The 19,492-nt window shown below is 38.0% G+C and overlaps 1 protein-coding gene across 6 annotated transcripts in view; it reads right to left on the reverse strand.

Annotated features, from left to right (window-relative positions):
- Ssbp2 (single stranded DNA binding protein 2) overlaps nt 1–19,492 on the reverse strand; it is a 266,155-nt gene that overhangs the window by 48,009 nt on the left and 198,654 nt on the right. For all 6 annotated transcript variants that reach the window (XM_052743609.1, XM_052743611.1, XM_052743608.1 and 3 more), the window contains one exon: nt 8,188–8,247. In XM_052743609.1, coding sequence (XP_052599569.1) covers nt 8,188–8,247 — 60 coding nt within the window. The remainder of the gene's footprint in view (nt 1–8,187; nt 8,248–19,492) is intronic.

Here is a 19,492-nt window from a genome sequence, read left to right on the forward strand (position 1 = left end):
GAATACCTTGCCTTATTATGTGTCTCTAAAGTTTTGCAACTATTAGACACTGGAGAGTTTCTGTATTCTTAGAAAGGACGCTTTGTCCAGAAAACAAACAAAAAAAGAAAGCATGTAATTTAGTTTTGATTTTATAGGAGTTCACAGGTGAGAGACCTTGGAATTTTAGAGAGACTTGGAATATTTTATACTTGGATATTTTCTAGAAACTTTGAACTTTAAAAAAGACTTTGGATGTTTTAAAGAGACTGTATTTTTGAAGTGTTTGAATTTTGAAAGGCTGTGGGACTTTAAAAAGTTGAAATGTTTTATATTGTAAAAGGAATGTTAACATGCCATCTTGAAGGTTCTAGTTGAATAGTCACATGTTTTTGTGCCAACTTCACAAGAGCTCAATTGTACTGGCTACTTTTATGTCAAACTAGAGTTATTTGGGAAGGTAGATCCTTAGCTGAGAATAGGTATCCATCAGACTGGTCTGTAGGCATGTATTGTGCATTTTCTTGATTGATATGCGTGGGCCCAGTTTCCTGTATGTGGCTCCAGCCCTGGACTGGTGGTCCTAGGTGCTATAAGAAAGCAGACTCAGCAAGCTACGAGGAGGAAACTATTACACAGCACTCTTTCACAGCTCCTACTTCCATTCCTGCCTTGAGTTCCTACCCTGACTGCCCAAGTGGTGGACTGTGACCTGGAAGTCAGACGGAATAAACACTTTCCTGAAGTTGTTGCAGGTCATGTGTTTTAATCACAGGAAAAGAAACCCCAACTAAGACAACCATGAATAGCCATGAATAGCAACGCAAACCTTAGTAGAAAGAACATAAGTGGAGGCAGCTATATAGACAAAGACAGAATGACACAGGGATATGGAAAGGCAAAGCAGTGTAACAGAACACAGGACCTAGAAATCAAACGGTGCTAACAGACACCTAAATTTTAATGAATGGTCCAATATTCACAGTTTATAAAGAACTACAAAAATTAAACCACACACCAAAGAAAACTTTGGCTATCAACAAATGGGCTAATGAAATCAACAGTTCTAGAAGGAAAGAAAGAAAGAAAGAAAGAAAGAAAGAAAGAAAGAAAGAAAGAAGGAAGGAAGGAAGGAAGGAAGGAAGGAAGGAAGGAAGGAAGAAGAAAGAAACACAATTGGCTAGTAAATATTTTTTAAAGAGTTCAAAAATCCCTAGTCATCAGAGGAAGCAATTTAAAACTACTTTGAGACACCATCTCACCCTAGTCAGAATGGTTATCATCAAGGAATCCAACAAAAAACTCATGGTGCGGTTCTAATGAAAGAAGCTTTATACATTCCGGCGGAGCAACACTACCACATCAGTGTGTAGGGTTCCCCAAAAGTTAAAACTATAACTACTGTATGGCTCAGCTACACCAACCCCAGGCACATGCCTAGAGGAATCCATATCCTATTGCAGAGATGCTTGCTTATCTGCGTTTATTATTATTCTATTCACAACAGCAAGGAAAGAGAACCATCGTAGATGCCCACCAACAGAGGAATGGATAAAGAAAATGTGGTACATAGTGGAGTATTACTCGACTATAACAAAAAGAGAAATCGTGGACTTTGCAAGGAAATGGATAGACTTGGAAAGTACACTATTAACTGATGTGGCTCAGACTCAAGCAGAAAAAAGCATGTCCTATCTCATGTGTGAATCCTGGACTGTCACATATGTGCACGCACACATGTAATGTAGCATGTGTTTGTGCAAACATGGGTCAGGCCCAACACGCAGTAGGAAGGAGATGAAAGAGGGTAAAACAGGCGATAAGGAAATGGAGGTGGGCAAATGCACACACAGGACAGGAAAGGGGCAAAGGGCCTGGGGTGAGGAGGCTGGGGGGTGGGGAGGACCAGGGCAGATTACTGGGATAGAGAGTTCACTCACACCCTTGGTTAAAAAAATGACTTAAGAGCCTGGCAGTGGTGTCACATGCCTTTAATGCCAGCACTTGGGAGGCAGAGCCAGGCGGATCTTTGTGGGTTCAAGGCCAGCCTGGGCTACAGAGTGAGTTCCAGGAAAGGCGCAAAGCTACACAAAGAAACCCTGTCTCGAAAAACCAAAAACAAAAGCTCTCTCTGTGTCTCTCTCTCTGTGAACCCCTCTATCTGTGTTTCCTCTCTGACAGGCCTGTCTCTCTCTCTCTCTCTCTCTCTCTCTCTCTCTCTCTCTCTTCTTCTCCTAATAAAGCTCTAAAAGGCAAAGGAAAAGAAAAGAAAAAAATGACTTAAGAGATCTAATAGCTTGCATGCTAATTTAAATATCAAAACTAAAAGTTAAAATGGATTTTCAATAGTTGAGTCACTGATCTATGACTTCACTGAAATGGTGCCTGTATCTATAAACCTCAACAAGCATCTGTTCAAGTATCTTTTTCTGAGGTGGATTTTGTATAGACTATTACATTTCTAACCAAGTGTGTCACAGTGCACTCTTACAAATGCATCTAAGATAAAATGACTAGGACACAAAGGAACATGTGTCTGAAACACACATTGTACCAGAAATGTCAATACAACCATGAATTGATCTGGGAAGTCCAGGCTGGATCCACAGTGTAAGCTTTTCTTGGGTTGGGAAGAGAATGTAATTTTTTTTTCAAACATATTACACTTTTTTTTCTTCCTCTGTCTTACAAGAGGAGAAATAATTGGGGGAAACACATATATACCAATATAACTCAAATTCAAAATCATAAGGAAATAATATTCTTTTAGGTGAACTTCAAATAATCATTTCAAAATATGAATATTGTAATTCCTATGAAGTAAGGGGATTCTATGATCGAAAGTGGCCTTCTCAACTGTCCAAGGAGGCAGCTCTGCCTGTTCTGCCATTAGCCTTACACTGAGCAGGTGCACTGGGTTTCTGTGTAAGGTCAGATATTGAGACTTTCCACAGTTGCAGCAGCGTGGCACATGTTACCTACTCGGTAGAATGCATTCCTCTCAATGGATCTGGAAACATCTTACATCTCATTCTGACAGCACTAAATAAAAGCCAAACTTCATATGTAAAAAGTTTAACAAGGATTTAAAGAATACCTGCAAAGGATGCATGAAGCAGTGCTTCCTCTCAGTAAGAAAGCATGCTATGAAGAGTGTGCAGTCTGTTTGAAATGTAAGCAACTTGGGTAGATGGTGCTATAGCAAAATTTCAATTTTTAAGTGAATGTCTACATTTTTGCTTTCTGAGACAAAAGCTCACTATGCAGCCCAGGCTGACCTTGCACTCATGGCAACCCTCTTGCCTCTGCCTCTCAAGAGATGGGACTACCATTGTCTAAACATCTCTTGCTTTATTTCAAATGTCAGCTGATTTTTTTCTTATCTGAAAAATTCTTGCAGGCTGCAAGAATATTAGAGATTCAGATTAATCACAGGAAAAGAAACCCCAACTAAGACAACCATGAATAGCAACGCAATCCTAAGTAGAAAGAACGTTAAGTGGAGGCAGCTATATTGACAAACACAGAATAACACAGGGATAACTTTGACTGGCCAAGGGCCTGTCAAAAGGCAGGCCATTTATTATGAATATGTGGTGCTACCCAGTTTCTACTATGAAATTCTTGCGTGCCCAAATATTTCCAGACCTGCTGAACTCCTAGGTTACTAACCAACTCCCCCGCTGAGCTTAGGAGACAAGCTGGCTGGAGACATATAGCTTTGCTTCTTGTACAAATGAAGCTCAGGCCATCTCCTCATCTTGAGGCCTAGAGGCTTTCCAGAGCAAATGACTGAGAACAAAAAAGGATTTTACATATCAAGGTGGAAGGGAGGGTGGAGGAACATTCCTGAGGAAGCAGAGAACTGTGTGCTGTGCCTAGGGAAAGAAAGGGCAGGCATTTTCTGTAGAAAGGGACAGAACTGCATGGTGAGAGAGAAGAGAGAAAGACAGAGGTTCCGTAGAGGGTAAGCAGATCTTGGGTAGAGTTTTCTGAGTGCCAGGAGTAGAGAGCAGCAGAGATGGAGAAAGAGGATACAGAGGACGAAGATGAGGCTGGAAGCATAGGAGTTAGTGTTAGCAGGACTATGAAGTAGGAAACCATATCCTACTCTGGACTTAGCTAACCTCCGGGCCACTGGGTATTCCACAAAAAGTCATTAAGTCTTTTTAGGATTAACTTATCCTTAGTGTCCATTCTATCTGTCTTCTTCCCATTACAGGAATAATGCACTAAATATTTAAAAGGTTAATCTTATTCAAAATATAACATTTTCATTCCTTTATGTATACAGTTAGTGTTTTCTCTAACTACAGGTACAGAACCTGCTCAATGGGAACTGCAGACACACTGAAATTTTCAAATAGCAAAATCATTCATAATCCTACCACTCAGAAATAAAGTATATGGTCCTTAGTCTTCTTTGTGATGGGAACAACGAGCTCGTACAATGACATGGCTGTGATGATGCATTTTCTTACATTTGTTAATACATTCACAGTAGCACTTGAGCAGATTTTATTCCACAGGTTATTTTTAACATACATATACAATTTCACTATTCGCATCATACTTTAACTGCTCATCTATATTTGACAGTTATTCCTGAAGATCTGCATACTATGTTCAAATGTTTGTAGAGAATCAAATTTAACCTTGGCATATAAAATGGACAATAGGCTGCGCTCCATGTACTCTCAACTCACATATCTATTTTAAGAATGGTGAGAATTAAAGGCAATAAGACATAGACAATAGCTTATTCTTTTGTTTTGTTTTTTATTTTTCAAGACAGGGTTTTTCTGTGTAGCTTTGGAGCCTGTCCTGGAACTTTAAGCTACTTCACTTAAGGTTATGGATGGTTCAACAACTGAAGAGGGCACCTTCTGAGAGGAATCAATTCCAGCATAAAACTGTGAGCCACGTGTATTTTGTGAATTTAATTTTTTTTTTTTTTTTTTTTTTTTTTTTTTTTTTTGGTTTTTTCGAGACAGGGTTTCTCTGTGTAGCTTTGCGCCTGTCCTGGAACTCACTTGGTAGCCCAGGCTGGCCTCGAACTCACAGAGATCCGCCTGGCTCTGCCTCCCGAGTGCTGGGATTAAAGGCGTGCGCCACCACCGCCCGGCTGTGAATTTAATTTTTGCTCCATGAATCTCTTCATACACATTTATTCTCTACTCTATTGTATACTTTTGCTATCTGACTCTTACCATTTTAGACATGACTGCCCATTTCTGTATTTTCAACACAGTGGCTCCATAACATATTCCAAATACCCAGTCCTATCAATAAATAGCATAGCAAATAGTATAAGCTGTTGTAGAGTTAATACAGAACCATAAAAATATTTCAGAAAAACTAAAGTATGTAACCTAATAATTAGTAAATATAAATTGTAAAGGTCCTGTTCATTAAAGAGTACTTTTAACATATTCCAAATGACCGGCCAAGGCCACTGAAAAGGGATGCTTCACTTTCTGTTTCTACTTTGCATACTCTACTAACAAGAAAAAAATTTCAGTATATTATAATCAACTTAAATAAAGCATAAATATAAAATGTTAATATATTTGCCCAATAGATGTCATTACAATTAGAAACAAAAATGCCAATTCTGCTTTAATTAACAAATAGTTTAGCTGAAAAGCATCTGTCTGAACAGGTTATGCACTTAAATATATTAAACACATCCAAAACAACATTATTTGAACTATTAATGTGATTATTTCAAAAATAGTGTAAATGAAAATTAACCTAAGTTTGGGTAATGGATGTCTGAGTTAACATAATTCAGTGGAAGGCTGAGGCAGGAGGGTGGAGAGGAGCTACTTGTAAAGAATGTAATGTTCAAAATGCATCAACGGAAATGCTGTCAAGTTCTAGAGGAAAACACCCTTACGGTAAGATGTTACTTTTGATTTCTGATTACTTCTTTACAAAAACAGTCATTACTTGGTTGTTTTCAAGAACTTTTAAACACCAGACTCCCCCTTAACCTGAGCACTCAGGAGGATGAGGCAGGAGGATCAAGAAGATTTTGAGGTCAACCTGGGCTATTTAGTGAAATTCTGCCAAAAACAAAACTTTAAACGATCTATGCAAACATAGGTTGCTTCAATTTGTATTGTATTTTGTTAATTTTTTATAGATTATGAGAGTTAACACAGTATCTTGTGTGCGTGCATTCATACTGTCTGTGCATATGTGTATGCACATTATCACATGTGAGTACATGTGTGTGAATGCACATGTGAACACAATATGTTGAGGACAGATATGGATGCCAGATGTCTTTCGATTGCTCTGCACTTTAATTACCGAGGCATGGTCTTTCACGGAATGTAGAGCTAGCCAACTGGAGTCAACAGTCTCGCTAGCTAGTTTCTCTTGAAGATTCCCTCATCTCTACTTCCAATTTCCACAATGTCAGAACCACTAATCAAATCCAGCTTTTAGACAGGTTCTGGGATTCACCCACAGTCTTTGTGCGTGCCCCACGGTCCTCGTGCATGCCCCACAGTTCCCATGAATGCCCCACAGTCCTCGCGCGTGCCCCACGGTGTCATATACATGACACTGGAATGGCTTCACATGACTAGAATTCTAGTAATTACATCATGTTCTCATCATCACACAGGATAAAGGTATTTTAGTAACATATTTATGCTGGAATTTCAGTTCCCTAATTCAGGTTTTCAGGACTCTCCTAGATCTATGCAAAATACAATGCTAGGGATGGTTTGAAACACCATGAAGACTCCAACAGAAAGGTATAGGTTGGTTTCATCCTTAAAAAATGAAAATTAAAAGGTTCATGCCCTATGTAAGTGTCTGTTGATACACCCAGCTTCATCCACACAGGAAAACAAGGAAGGTTCCTACACGGTGGCATCTATGTACTTCTCTACTGTCTCATGGCCTGTTCTCTGACCCAAGAAACAAATGCACATTCAGTCTGCAAGTGACACATGAGGACTGCTAAGCCCAAATCAGGGACAAGCTGGTGCTGGCTTTTCTGCTTCCTTCCCCAGGAGGAGAACCTGGGGGCTGGCACTTCCTGCTGCATCCCACACAGAGAATGCCAGCAATCTGGGGCACTTCAAAGATTTAGATAGCATCATTTCTCTTCTCCCCTCCCCTCCCCTCTCTCCCTCCCTCTCTTCCTTTATTTTTGTGTTTTTAAGACAGGGTCTCTCTACACAGCTGTGGATGCCATGGAACTCACTACGTAGACCAGGCTGGCCTCAAACTCACAGAAATCTGTCTGTCTCTGCCTCCCTAGTGCTGGAATTAAAGATGTGCACTATCAATGCCAGGCTCAGCAAAATTTCAATAACAATTTGGATAAGAAAATCAAACTTTTGTTACTACAAGTGATTAATAAGTGCAACTTCCTTGTTCCATTTTTGATAGCGAAAATACAGAAATAAAAAGTAAAGAATGGAAAAGAGAACTTAAAATGATTTTATTTTATTTTGGGATAAAACTGAACAAATGACACACTGTTAAGCATCAAATTTCTTCTTTTACTACATTCAAGTCTGCACACCATCCACATCATAAAACTAAACTATAAACTCTTTACAAATAAAAAAGTGCATTATTCTTTTTAGTAAATAAGAACTTATAGTGTTGATTAAAAACCACATGAAAAGGAAACATTTAGAAACTTAAAACTCTTGAAATAAAAAACTGGAAGATCACACACACACACACACACACACACACACACACACACACACACACACACAAAAAAAAACCCTGTAAGATTTATTGTTAAATATTTAGACATGCCATTATATCAAGGCACAATATATATGAATTTTATATCATAGAAAATAAATCAAAGTATGTTATAGAAAATTTCACTGAGAGGATGATCAACATTTAGCAAAATTAGCTCCAGAAGTCAGCACATCATTTTCTGGAAATACATAGGTAGTATATACTACAGGGATCCAAGCCACACACACTATGACTTCTCCAATCTATAAAGGTATGTAAACAGTCACAGATGAAGCATGGGGATATACATGTTTCTGTGTTCCAAGAACACTTCCCAGAAAGTCAGTCAGCACAGAGGCTGCCTATGCAACCTTCAAGTAGATTACACATTACCAGAGTAGCAGTAAGTGGGGATAACAGATGGTGTTATATTCTGATATTTCCAAGATCTTCTTAAAAATTTAAGTAGCACATACATCTTACCTGATTAGGTATCCTCAGTGGGGGTCTTGGGCCTCCAGGGTACCGAGGGGACATAAAAGGCTATTGAAAACAAACAAACAAACCACAAATCAGGACAATATAAAATACAAATCTAAAAACAAACTATTTGAAAAATTCAGAATTAATACAAGTCATACATCAATTCATTTTCCTATGTGGCTCTTTTCAGCAGAATAAAACCTTCCAAGGAAAGTGTCATCCTGCTTTTTATTTTGTAGAATATCTGGAAATTTTCCAAAGAAAATATGAAACCATGAAAGATGATTAACTACACAATTCAAAATATAAATTTCTAAAATAAGGATATCAAAGACAAAATAAAGAACCCATAACTATTTGAAGAGGAGGCTTGATGGTTACTGCAGTATACAAGATAGGTTCTGAATGTATACTTTTGAATATATTATAATCTTTATTATCAGTTTTCAATAAAAATTTAAAGTCAAATTTTATTCCTTCATGGCTGTTCTCTATAAGATTGCAAAGAACTTTGTTTTCTAAGAGTCGTCTATGGTCAAAAAATACTTCATTGGCTTTTTCCCATTGTGAGTTTGTTATTAACTATAAACTTTAAAGTAAAACTCCTTTCCATATTTTGATTGTAGTATATTTTGAACTATATACATTTAAACGAAAGGGAAATTGTCTTCTTTTAAAAGTCATACTATTTATGTTGTTGGAGGAAACACAGACTCCTCTAAGTTGGGTTAAATCTTTCAGTAGGGAACTAAGTATCTGGGAGTGTCTTTGCAGTCAATGCCTACAGGGAAGTGTCCAATACTTGACTTCTTAAGACTTGGGTGTTCATTTCTAGAGGCCATTAAATTATTCAAAATTTCTATTTTATTATACTTTTAATCACTAGCAAAGTAATTATAATTTTTCTGATTTATATATTAATACTATTTCTTAAATATAAGATCCTTTACATATAAAATAAGCAAGTGCTTATTTCTAATGGGCTGTATATTAATTAAAATATCAAGAATAGTTTAATGTATATTGAGAGTCAATTAAATAGATAGCAAGTATATCAAGTTCACAACATTTTACATTATTGAACCCTGCATTTATACCTTTTATAAATCAAAAATCAGGTCTGCAGCAATAACTCTCGAGAAATCTCTGCCATGCAGATCTGTTTCTATAGTCCATTTTTCCATCTAAGAAGCCAACAAATGAAGTTTACGATGAATGCACGGCTTGCTTTGCTCTTTGCGCTCCTGTGTGTCACTGTGTTCCCAGGAGACCACTGACTGGGCAGAAGTGGAGGATTGTGCAGTGGAGGATTGTGCAGGTCATAGAGTTACCTCCAGTTGCTAGACCTTAAGTAGACTTTCCCATGTTAACAAAGTCGATTATAAAAAGGTTTAGCTTTCATGGATGTGATCAGAGTCCGCTCTCCTCTTCACTGGAGAAGTTATTCTAAGTGACTTGATAAGTAACTCCATACTACCAGCTAGAAGCGTACTCCAATATCCAGGCTCTGTTCTTTTCTAAATTATCCAATTTTACTTACACAATTACAACTGTCAATTCTGGATTCACTTCTAAATTTACTAATTAGGTACTATATTATTAGTTTTATAATAGTTGCCTTTCTTTACAAAGTGATATTTCATGATATAAGTCATAAATTCAAGGTATAATATCAGTTTACTGAAATACGGAGAAATAAATGTAACCTACTAATAATTCCTACCTATGATAAAATCAGTTGGGAATGGAGTAAAGGTCAAAAAAATGTGAAAAGTATCACTAAATACCAAATGCTGGGATAAATAACTGTTCAGTACCTTATTTGAAATATAGCACTTGGGAATGATATGATCACCCAATGTGAAAAGATGCCACAGTGTTAATTTCATGGAGTATTTGACCTCTAGTCTGAATTATGAATCAGTCTATTTGAATAAGATTATCTGTACCTTTCTACCTGTCTTACAGAAGTTACCAGAGGCTGTTGGGAGAGAACATCACTATGTAGTGACTAGGGACGTATAGGTCCTTGTAAGACAATATTGAGAGATATAGACTCTGGTTTAGACAGCTTATTTCCTCATGTGCCTTCCTCCAAAAAAATCACTTTGCATTTTGGTAAAGGCAGGAAGGACAGGAGCCAGGGAGAGAGGAAAGGAAAGGAGACGGAGGAGGGAGTCACAAACTAAATATCTTCACAAAGCATACATGACAATAAGTCTAGTTCATTTTGATTTTTAGAAATATTTCTTTTTTTTTTTTTTTTTTTTGGTTTTTCGAGACAGGGTTTCTCTGTGTAGCTTTGCGCCTTTCCTGGATCTCGTGCTGTAGACCAGGCTGGCCTCGAACTCACAGAGATCCTCCTGCCTCTGCCTCCCGAGTGCTGGGATTAAAGGCGTGCGCCACCACCGCCCGGCTTAGAAATATTTCTATCTAAGTCATAAAGAATGCTTTGGTGAAAGTTTTCTTTAAAATTAGTGTTGACATAAATTCTAACTGTTCAGACCAATCCTGACTCTAAGGTAGCTTAACTGTCCAGTGAGTTAGCTTAGCAAACACAGCATTAGAGGACCAGATTGTCTGCAATGGATCAGCTGAGCAATTCTATGCTGGCATCTGTACTTCACCATTAGGAAGGCAACTTAAATTAAGCTACGGTAAAATACTGATCTAGGCCAGAGATTATCCACTGGTATTGTGAGTTACACGTGTTCATAGACATGTTGGTACTCTCTGCATTCCTAATTTAGGACAAACATGTTCTTCAAAGACTCCTTAACCCTGAAAATGAGCTTCTTCTTTATATGTGAGGCAGTTTGTTTTGTTTAATTTTGGTTTTTGATTTAAGTAGGGCATCAAATCCCTGGGAAAAGTTATTTATAATGTATGTGAAAAAAATCTGTGAGTCTAGAGCTTGGATGCTAGTATTTGCTTCATAACTAATTAGTAGGGTGGCCTTGAGCTGTAAGCTCTGGGGGCTGCAGTTTTCTTAACCTTAAAATGAAGAAGTTGGAACAGATAATTTTTAAAATTCTTTACTAAACAAGGGATCCATGATTCTGGGATAAGTCCTTTCTACTTTGCCTTTAAATACAAAGACTAGTATACTTCGCAGCTGTAGACATTTGAGTCGTGTACGAGTGGGGAGGGGTGGGGAAAAAGGCATATGCTTCTAAGACACAAGCCATCTTTATCAAACAGAGAAAATGACCACGTGTTCTAGAATAAAAGAAAAGCATGGTTAAGGAAGAAATACAGCGACAAACAATGATGCTCACTGTCATGAGGCATTAAAGGTCAATGGGGGGGGGACACAACAGAAGTGCCGACTAATCTGAGAATGTGGTGATGGGGTCCCTCATTTGACAAGTCACTCACAGGGCACAGGTTTAGGTAGCTGGATTTGCCATTGAACAAAGCAGATAAAGCTTACTGTTCTCTCCCTGGGATTCTTCAAGGTTCACCATGTTATTATTAATCTAAGATATAATTTTCTGGAAAAATGCTCTATGCATCAGTCCTCTAATTTGGAACAAATTGAATGTTCTCTTCACCAAATGTCAAGTACCAATGAAAGCTCAAAGAGAATAATACTTTACTCTGTGTCTTCCCTGGAAGCCGTATTGCATCATCCTTACTTGATCAAAATGCAGCTCTAAGTGACTGCAAATCTAGATGAGGTTTCCAGTTTCCCAACTGGTCCACCTGTATAACACACGATCATCTGGCTCGCAAAGTTCTTTCTGCATGTTCCCATTATCAACATGTGCTTTGAGTGTTTGTGTTGCACAGAATTCCTGTGATGAAACCGAGATCTCCAGCGCAAAGCTTTTTGAAGACGGGCCTGTGGGGCATCTTTCTGGGGTTGGGGTGGAGCTGTCCTGAAGAGTCTGCTGTCTTAAGGAAGAGGCAGAGAGAGATGACTGTCCCATTGTGAGCAAATGACTGCCCACTAAGAAGGAACTGAACACAAGGCTGCTTGGATTTTTAGTTTTTTTGTGGGTGTTTTATTTTTGAGACAGAATCTCATAGCTCAGAGTAGCCTCAAACTTGCTGTGGAGCTGAGGATGACTTTGAATTTAGGATTCTCTGGCCTCCATCTCCTGAGTATTGGGATGTAGGTGTGCCACCATGCCAGGCTAACTGGGTGCTAGAAAATGGCGCTTACTTCATGTAAACATATGACAAAACACTCTACTAACTGAGCTATGCCCTCAGCCCAGCTCCTTCATTTTGACTATTCTTAGCATCAGGACTATGAGGATAAGTCTGTCGCTTAAATCACCTAATCTACAGTAGTTTTGTATTAGCAGCCCAAACTGACTACACCTAAAAGAAATGGGCTAAAGAAAAGTAGGAAGACTACAGATATATATTAGAAAATCATTGTGTGACGACAAAACAGAAAGAAGGCTGACAATACCTAACAGAACACCAGCTCACTGCCGCCAAACAGTCTTTCAGGAAATAAAATTATGTCACTTAGGATCATAATGTATTTAAGAATAAATGTCATTAAAGTTTTAGTGTATTACTATTTTCTATTCTCCCAAGAATTATTTAGAATTTTTAAACTGCTTTTCTAAAGGGAAGATTATCATTTATTCCTTATCCTTTCTGTTACATTTATAATAAAATATGACCTATATAATCTTTTATATATATTATATATATGCTTTTTGATACATTTTAAACTAGGAGGTTTTCCTTTTTAGAATTCATTAAATCAACCTTTTTATATGTGAAAGAAAACCAAAGATCCAATTTCTTAATTGCCATTTTAGTTTTCCTACCTCTGACTCTGCTACCAGGATGGGGATAGCACGTATGCATGCTTCATTCTGAGGACCAACCAACACAAACCAACTGCTTGACTTAGCATTTCCTCACAGGCCCCAGCAACTGTGTGACCATTCACTTAATGTGGCCTTCCTTCCCCCAGCCACCACTCAACCATGAAAAGCTGAAAAGGCAGCAGTATTTCCAGTAAGCAAGTTAATTTGCATATAAACCACTAATTAGCATGTGGTCTTGGTTCATCAGACAAAAAGAAACACCATAATTGAAATAAAAGAATTTAACAAGCTCTTCCTCTTTTTCTTTAAACAATTTGAGTAGAGTTTTGATAATATATAAACTTCGGGCATGTTCATTTTGTTTTTTAAGATAAATGCTGACAGAGAAAAGAACATGGAAGGCGAGTGTGGTAAATGCACATGGTGTGATTAGAAGAGTGTTATCATTATAATAAAACTGCTCATTAAAACATGGTAATTTATGAGTTCTCCAGGAAAGAAAGGCAAGTGCCTCTGAGGAAGGAGGTACAGAAGAAGCTGCGGCAAACATCTGGCTGATTCCTCACATTATCCAGTAACTGAGTCATGAACAGTATTAATGGAGGACTCGGAACTACCTGAGGATGTGACAAAGCTTGGCTGTTTGATCTAAAATCTCACCTGGTCAATGTACTTGTCCTGTTAAAAATACATAGTACCAACTGATATTGTAAAGAATGGAGAGTGTATCTGATTTAGTGAGAAGATACTTGCAAAGTACGTCCAGATGGAAAAAAAACTGAGTTTGCTTAGATAAGATAAATTACTACCTTCTAAAGCGCCCAGTAAGAACTAGAACAAAGAGATACCCCAGAGTTATAATGACACTATCCATATTAACTATACACAGAAAGGTTACAATTTAGGTCAACTAAACAAAGACCTTTTGTTTTCTACTACTGTTTCTGGGTTTTTGCAATTAGTCCTGGGGTGCCAGGTTCTAAAACAATGACCAGTCATAAGAAAACTAACAATTCTGAACAGCAGCTTGTCTCATCCAGTGCCTCGCCTATAAACGGGATCCTAACATTTTCACAGTAAAACACTGTATTGTAATTCATGTTACTTTCTGTGCAGGTGTGCATTTGTTTATTTGTGTGGGTGCATGTGTGTGGAAGCCAATGAATGAATGACCTTGGATGTTCCGCAGGAGCTGCTCAATTTTTTTCAGCAAAGGTCTCTCACTGGCCTGGAACTCACCACATAGACAAGGCTGAAGCAAGCCCCAAGGTTCCAGCTGCCTCCACTTCCCCAGTGCCGGGATAGAGTGTGTACATTGCACTTAGCTGTTTTTCACATGGGTTCTGGGCATTGAACTCACTGAACTGAACCATCTCACCACCCCCGAAACATATTTCAAAAGCTTGTAAGTCTTAAGTCTCATCTTAGAAACCTGTTTTCAAAATACATTTTCTTTCCATCAGGACTCAACATTTCAGTATGAACATAAAATATTTTGTCTTCTTAAAATACAGTATTTAGCATAAAAGACACATAAGAAAAGGGTTATTTTTTTAAATGTAGTTTATATACTACAACATTTAGACAAAAATGTGAGGTGCAAAATGAAACACGCTCTGGCAAAATATGAATTGTCTTCAATAACTTCACTGATTAGATAAGGGTTAAATGTCTCTATGTCTCGGTCCCGAGGGGCCATTATTCAGCCTAGTTAACTCTTTTCTCTAGTTTGGCCAATGCATGTATTAAGCAGAGCCTGAGTCCAGAATAATTCTATGACATGATTATTCTAGAAGCTATAAAACATACTTTTAGAAAATAAAAAATGTCAGGATACAATTATTCATAGTGCTAGCAATGCATCCAAAATATATTTACTACTAGGTTTAACCAAAGGACAAATATTCTTTTAAAATCAAAATGTTATTTTTGTTACTATATATCTGTTTTGTTAATTAAAGTCTCTTCATATGATCTTCTCTATGTAGATTTCTACTCTGTAGTTCACTTGCAAATAAATTCTTATTAAACTTAAGTATGTTAACTCTTTTGAAGTTATGTTACCAATAATAAATACTATTATGGAATATTACTTTGAAAATCATTAATGTAGTGTGAATTCCTTATTTTATCTTAGTTACACTTTATATACAGATGTTTACATATCTTTATAATTCCATGAGATGCTTGAATTTTCTATAGAAAAGTAATGGTGCATAAGTTACATACAAATGAATCTACAGACCTTTTACAATTTAGTCATCTTAATTTGTTTGGTTTCTTTTCTGTTTTTCATGAACATCTCCATCAGATACCACTGACACCCCAGTGAATGAGACACTCTTGATTAACACATTTTAATTCTAACTAGTACTAAACTAATTTAGCTCACAAATGACATACTTATGCTAGCATATTCTGCTGATCAGCATAAGTATGTGGTTTATCTTCCATGCATCTTAGATATTCGATCATCATCAACACTTAATTAAAATAACTGTAAAGTAATAACAGATCTAGTTTCTTTGATGTGTTTTTGGCAAGCTAATCCCATAGAGCAGTCACAAGTGGGATGATTATTTATGGATTTATTCTAAACATCAAAATTGGTCACTTACATTATAGGCCTTTTCAAGAAGATGAGAGTGCTTCTCGAGATTTTACTACCATGCAATTGCTACATGGAGGTGTGTAGCACACACTCCTGGATTGTGAATGAGCACCATGCTGTCTGCTGGTCTAACAGTATAAATAATTGAATGACATTCTGTAAAGATTAGTAATTCACTTAAGTCGATTTATATCCATAAGTACACACACACACGCTTGTTTTTGTGTATGGTACTAAGGTAACAACAGACCAATCACCTTCAATAAATGTCTGATTATGAAAATAAATAACTGAGATTGAGAGCTTAGGATAGAGTACCAGGGTGACTCAATATAAAAGCTAAAATTTTCAAGTGAATGGCTGGAGCTAGAAACAACTGTCCTAAGTGAGATAGCCCAGACCTCAGACCCCAAAGACAAGTTTTGCATGTGTTCTCTTCTAAGTGGACTTTAGCTTTCAAGCTTTAGGTATGTTCTGTGGCATGTTTTGTATGTTAAATGTGTTGCTCTGATTGGTTAATAAATAAAACACTGATTGGCCAGTAGTCAGGCAGGAAGTATAGGCGGGACAAGGAGAGAGGAGAATTCTGGGAAGTGGAAGGCTGAGTCAGAGAGACGCTGCCAGCTGCCACCATGAAAAGCAAGTTGTAAGATACCAGTAAGCCACAAGCCACGTGGCAACTTATAGATAATAGAAATGGGTTAATTTAAGCTATAAGAACAGTTAGCAAGAAGCCTGATGTGGCCATACAGTTTGTAAGCAATATAAGTCTCTGTGTGTTTACTCAGTTGGGTCTGAGCAGCTGCAGGACTGGCAGGTGAGAGAGATTTGTCCTGACCGTGGGCCAGGCAGGACTGGAGAAAACTCCAGCTACAGGTATGTGTTTCAATCTGAATAAAAACAGAGGGCAGATAGCTAGTGAGGGAGCAGGGGGAGGAGGGGATCTCCCTCAGAAGGGAAAATAGAATATAGTGTTATAAAGAGATAAGGGGGAAATGGAATGAAATGATTAAATGGGGAAAGGGGTAGGAGGGCAGGGTAAAGGAAGGAATATGGGGAGAGACAACTAAAGCCTTTTGAAAAGCCATATGGAAACCCATTACTATAGAAAATTCCCCAAATAGATACGCAGATGCAAGGAATTGAAATGGGATCACCATGGACTGGGGAGACAATGCCACAGTTAGACTTTTTATTCCACCAAGTCACACCTCCAGTGTCAGGAAAGGGCCCTATCTTGTTGAACTGTTGGCCAAAAGGAGCCCATTGACCCTCCCAACATCACAGGCTGTTAGCAAGGCTGTTGGTTACTCTCCATAAACTGATGAAAGGCCCTACTGCTGAAGACACAGCTCCCTTACATCATCAAACACGCAGAAATTGAGCTGGTGCCAACTGGAAAACTCCCTGCTCTGCCTAGACTAGTATTCACGGTGCCAGAAGGTACTCTGTATGCTACCGGAGAAGAAAAGTACTCACCAAAGCACCAGCTACAAACCTTGTAACCTACAACAGTGACCTACTTGCAAGGTACTGGTGCCACAGTGGCACAAATGTTTTGGAAGTGACCACTTCCTGATTGGATTTAAGATGCACTCAATGAGATGGAACTTGTACGTGACACCACTAAAATGACTAAAACCTAAGACAAGATGGGTCATGGGCCTACGGAAAAACCTAATACTATTATTCTCCTAAAGGAACATTGCCATGCAATAATCCCTAATGAACATTACTATACACACAGAACAGAGCATTGCTCAAGCCTCATCTGGAAAGCTTCCTGCAGTTGATGAAAATTAACAACGAGGTCCACAACTGAAAAATGTGTAGAGAATGAGAGCCTTTGGAACACTCAGTCCTTCATTGGATGTCGTCATCAAACCCCTCACCTCAAGGCTTGGGGAATTATGCAGAGAGGAGGCAAAGATTTTATGACCCAGAGCTGGTGAACGACTCCAAGGAAACAGCATCTTTCGATAGGACTGATGCACACATGAACTCAGAAACTGTAAGAGCACACACAACACCTGCACAAGTTTAAACCAGACAAAAGTCCAGCATGTCTGAGAAGGGGAGTAGACACAAAGTCCTACCTCTAACCAAGAATTAGCCGGGCGGTGGTGGCGCACGCCTTTAATCCCAGCACTCGGGAGGCAGAGGCAGGCGGATCTCTGTGAGTTCGAGGCCAGCCTGGGCTACCAAGTGAGTTCCAGGAAAGGCGCAAAGCTACACAGAGAAACCCTGTCTCGAAAAACCAAAAAAAAAAAAAAAAAGAATTGATTTTCAAATTGATACCTGCTAAGAAAGGGAAAATCCATTTCCACCAATGGAACGACACTATAGATACCAATCACACTCTACGGCAGGCCACATGCCTGGGAGTACTCAGGCAATGTAAAATCAACTCCATATTTGTTTGGATTTTTGTGTGCTTTTCCATTTATTTATTTATTTATTTATTTAGGATTTTTTTGCCTATTGATTTTCTTTCTCTCTCTTGGTTTTTTCTTTTCTTTTTTTATTTTGTGCATATGTTTTGATTTTGCTTTTTTGTTGACTTGTTATTTTGCCTAGTTTTTGTTTTGAGAGTTCAGGGGAGTGAATGAACATGAAGAGGGTGGGTAGGGAGGATCTGGGAGGAGGAGTTGGGGAGACTAACAATAATGATAAAAATATATTGTATAAATTCTTTAAAAAGCTAACATTAAAGCAATACTTCTAACTTTTCCTTAAAGAATACAAATGCATTCCATTTTTGCATTGTATGAGAAATATTTTCATGTAAAGTTGTTCTAGGTGAGGGTATTGAAGATATATACTTTACCTTATTCAGCTATCATTGCTGAAATAACTTAAATAACTTAAAATGCTGTATTTTGTTATCTTTCTGGTGTCTTGATATCTTGTGACATTTCTATTGGCTTCGCAATAGTCCTTTGCACTGTCCATGCAGACAGATTAATATATTTGTTTAAGAAACTGACCTAGATACAGCTTAGGGGTGGAGTGCTTGCCTAGCATGTCTGAGGCTGTGAGTTTCACTCCCAGAACCACAAATGAAACAAAACACACGAGATAAATATGGTGGTGCACACCTGTAATTCCAGCAGTCTGCTGGCTGAGGCAGGGGTTTTATGCTACTTTCAGGTCAGCCTGGGTTATATGGCATTTTAGAGGCAGATTAGGCAACATAGTGAAATTCTGTTTCAAATAAAAAGTATAGTGAGGACTAGAGATACAGCTCACTGGAGATTCTCTTAGCTACCATGTAGGAGGCTTTGAGCTCACTCTCTAACAATCAAGAGGAGGAGGAGGAGGGAAGAAGGGAAAGAGGAGGAGGGAACGGGGAGAGGGAGGGAGGGAAGAAAGAAAGAAGTACAAGTGTCAAGGAACAAGCAAGAGCTTGTTTGGGGTTTTAGGAGGAGAAGTGTGTTGTGATAAATCTATACCACTTTCATGGATTTCTAGATTAAAGTTGCAAGTAGTTTGATTTTGCATGAAATGGGGAGGAGATGGAGATGCGGAGACTGCTCAGCAGGTGCTGAGCTGTACTGAGGAGAAGGGAAAGCATGTCTGGGGTTGTAGAGCAGACTGCAGGTTACAGCACACAGGTGCCACAAAAGCCCACGACAGCATCGGAACTCTTTCACCATGAGAAATGACAAATATCTGACATAGGTATGTTACCCTAATTTGAAATACAAATTACCTTATATCAATATATTATATTAATAATTTAATATATCAATATAATATGATATTAATATAAGGTACCATATTAATAGATTATCTTATATTAGTAGAAATATAAATTATTATCTTATAAAATAAATATAATCAGTATTTATATGTCAGTTTTAAAAAGTAAAAAAGATGTTAGCATGTACACTCATGA

This window comes from Peromyscus californicus, unplaced genomic scaffold, assembly GCF_007827085.1.
Source record: "Peromyscus californicus insignis strain IS unplaced genomic scaffold, ASM782708v3 Scaffold_18__1_contigs__length_77618521, whole genome shotgun sequence".
Classification (NCBI taxonomy): domain Eukaryota; kingdom Metazoa; phylum Chordata; class Mammalia; order Rodentia; family Cricetidae; genus Peromyscus; species Peromyscus californicus.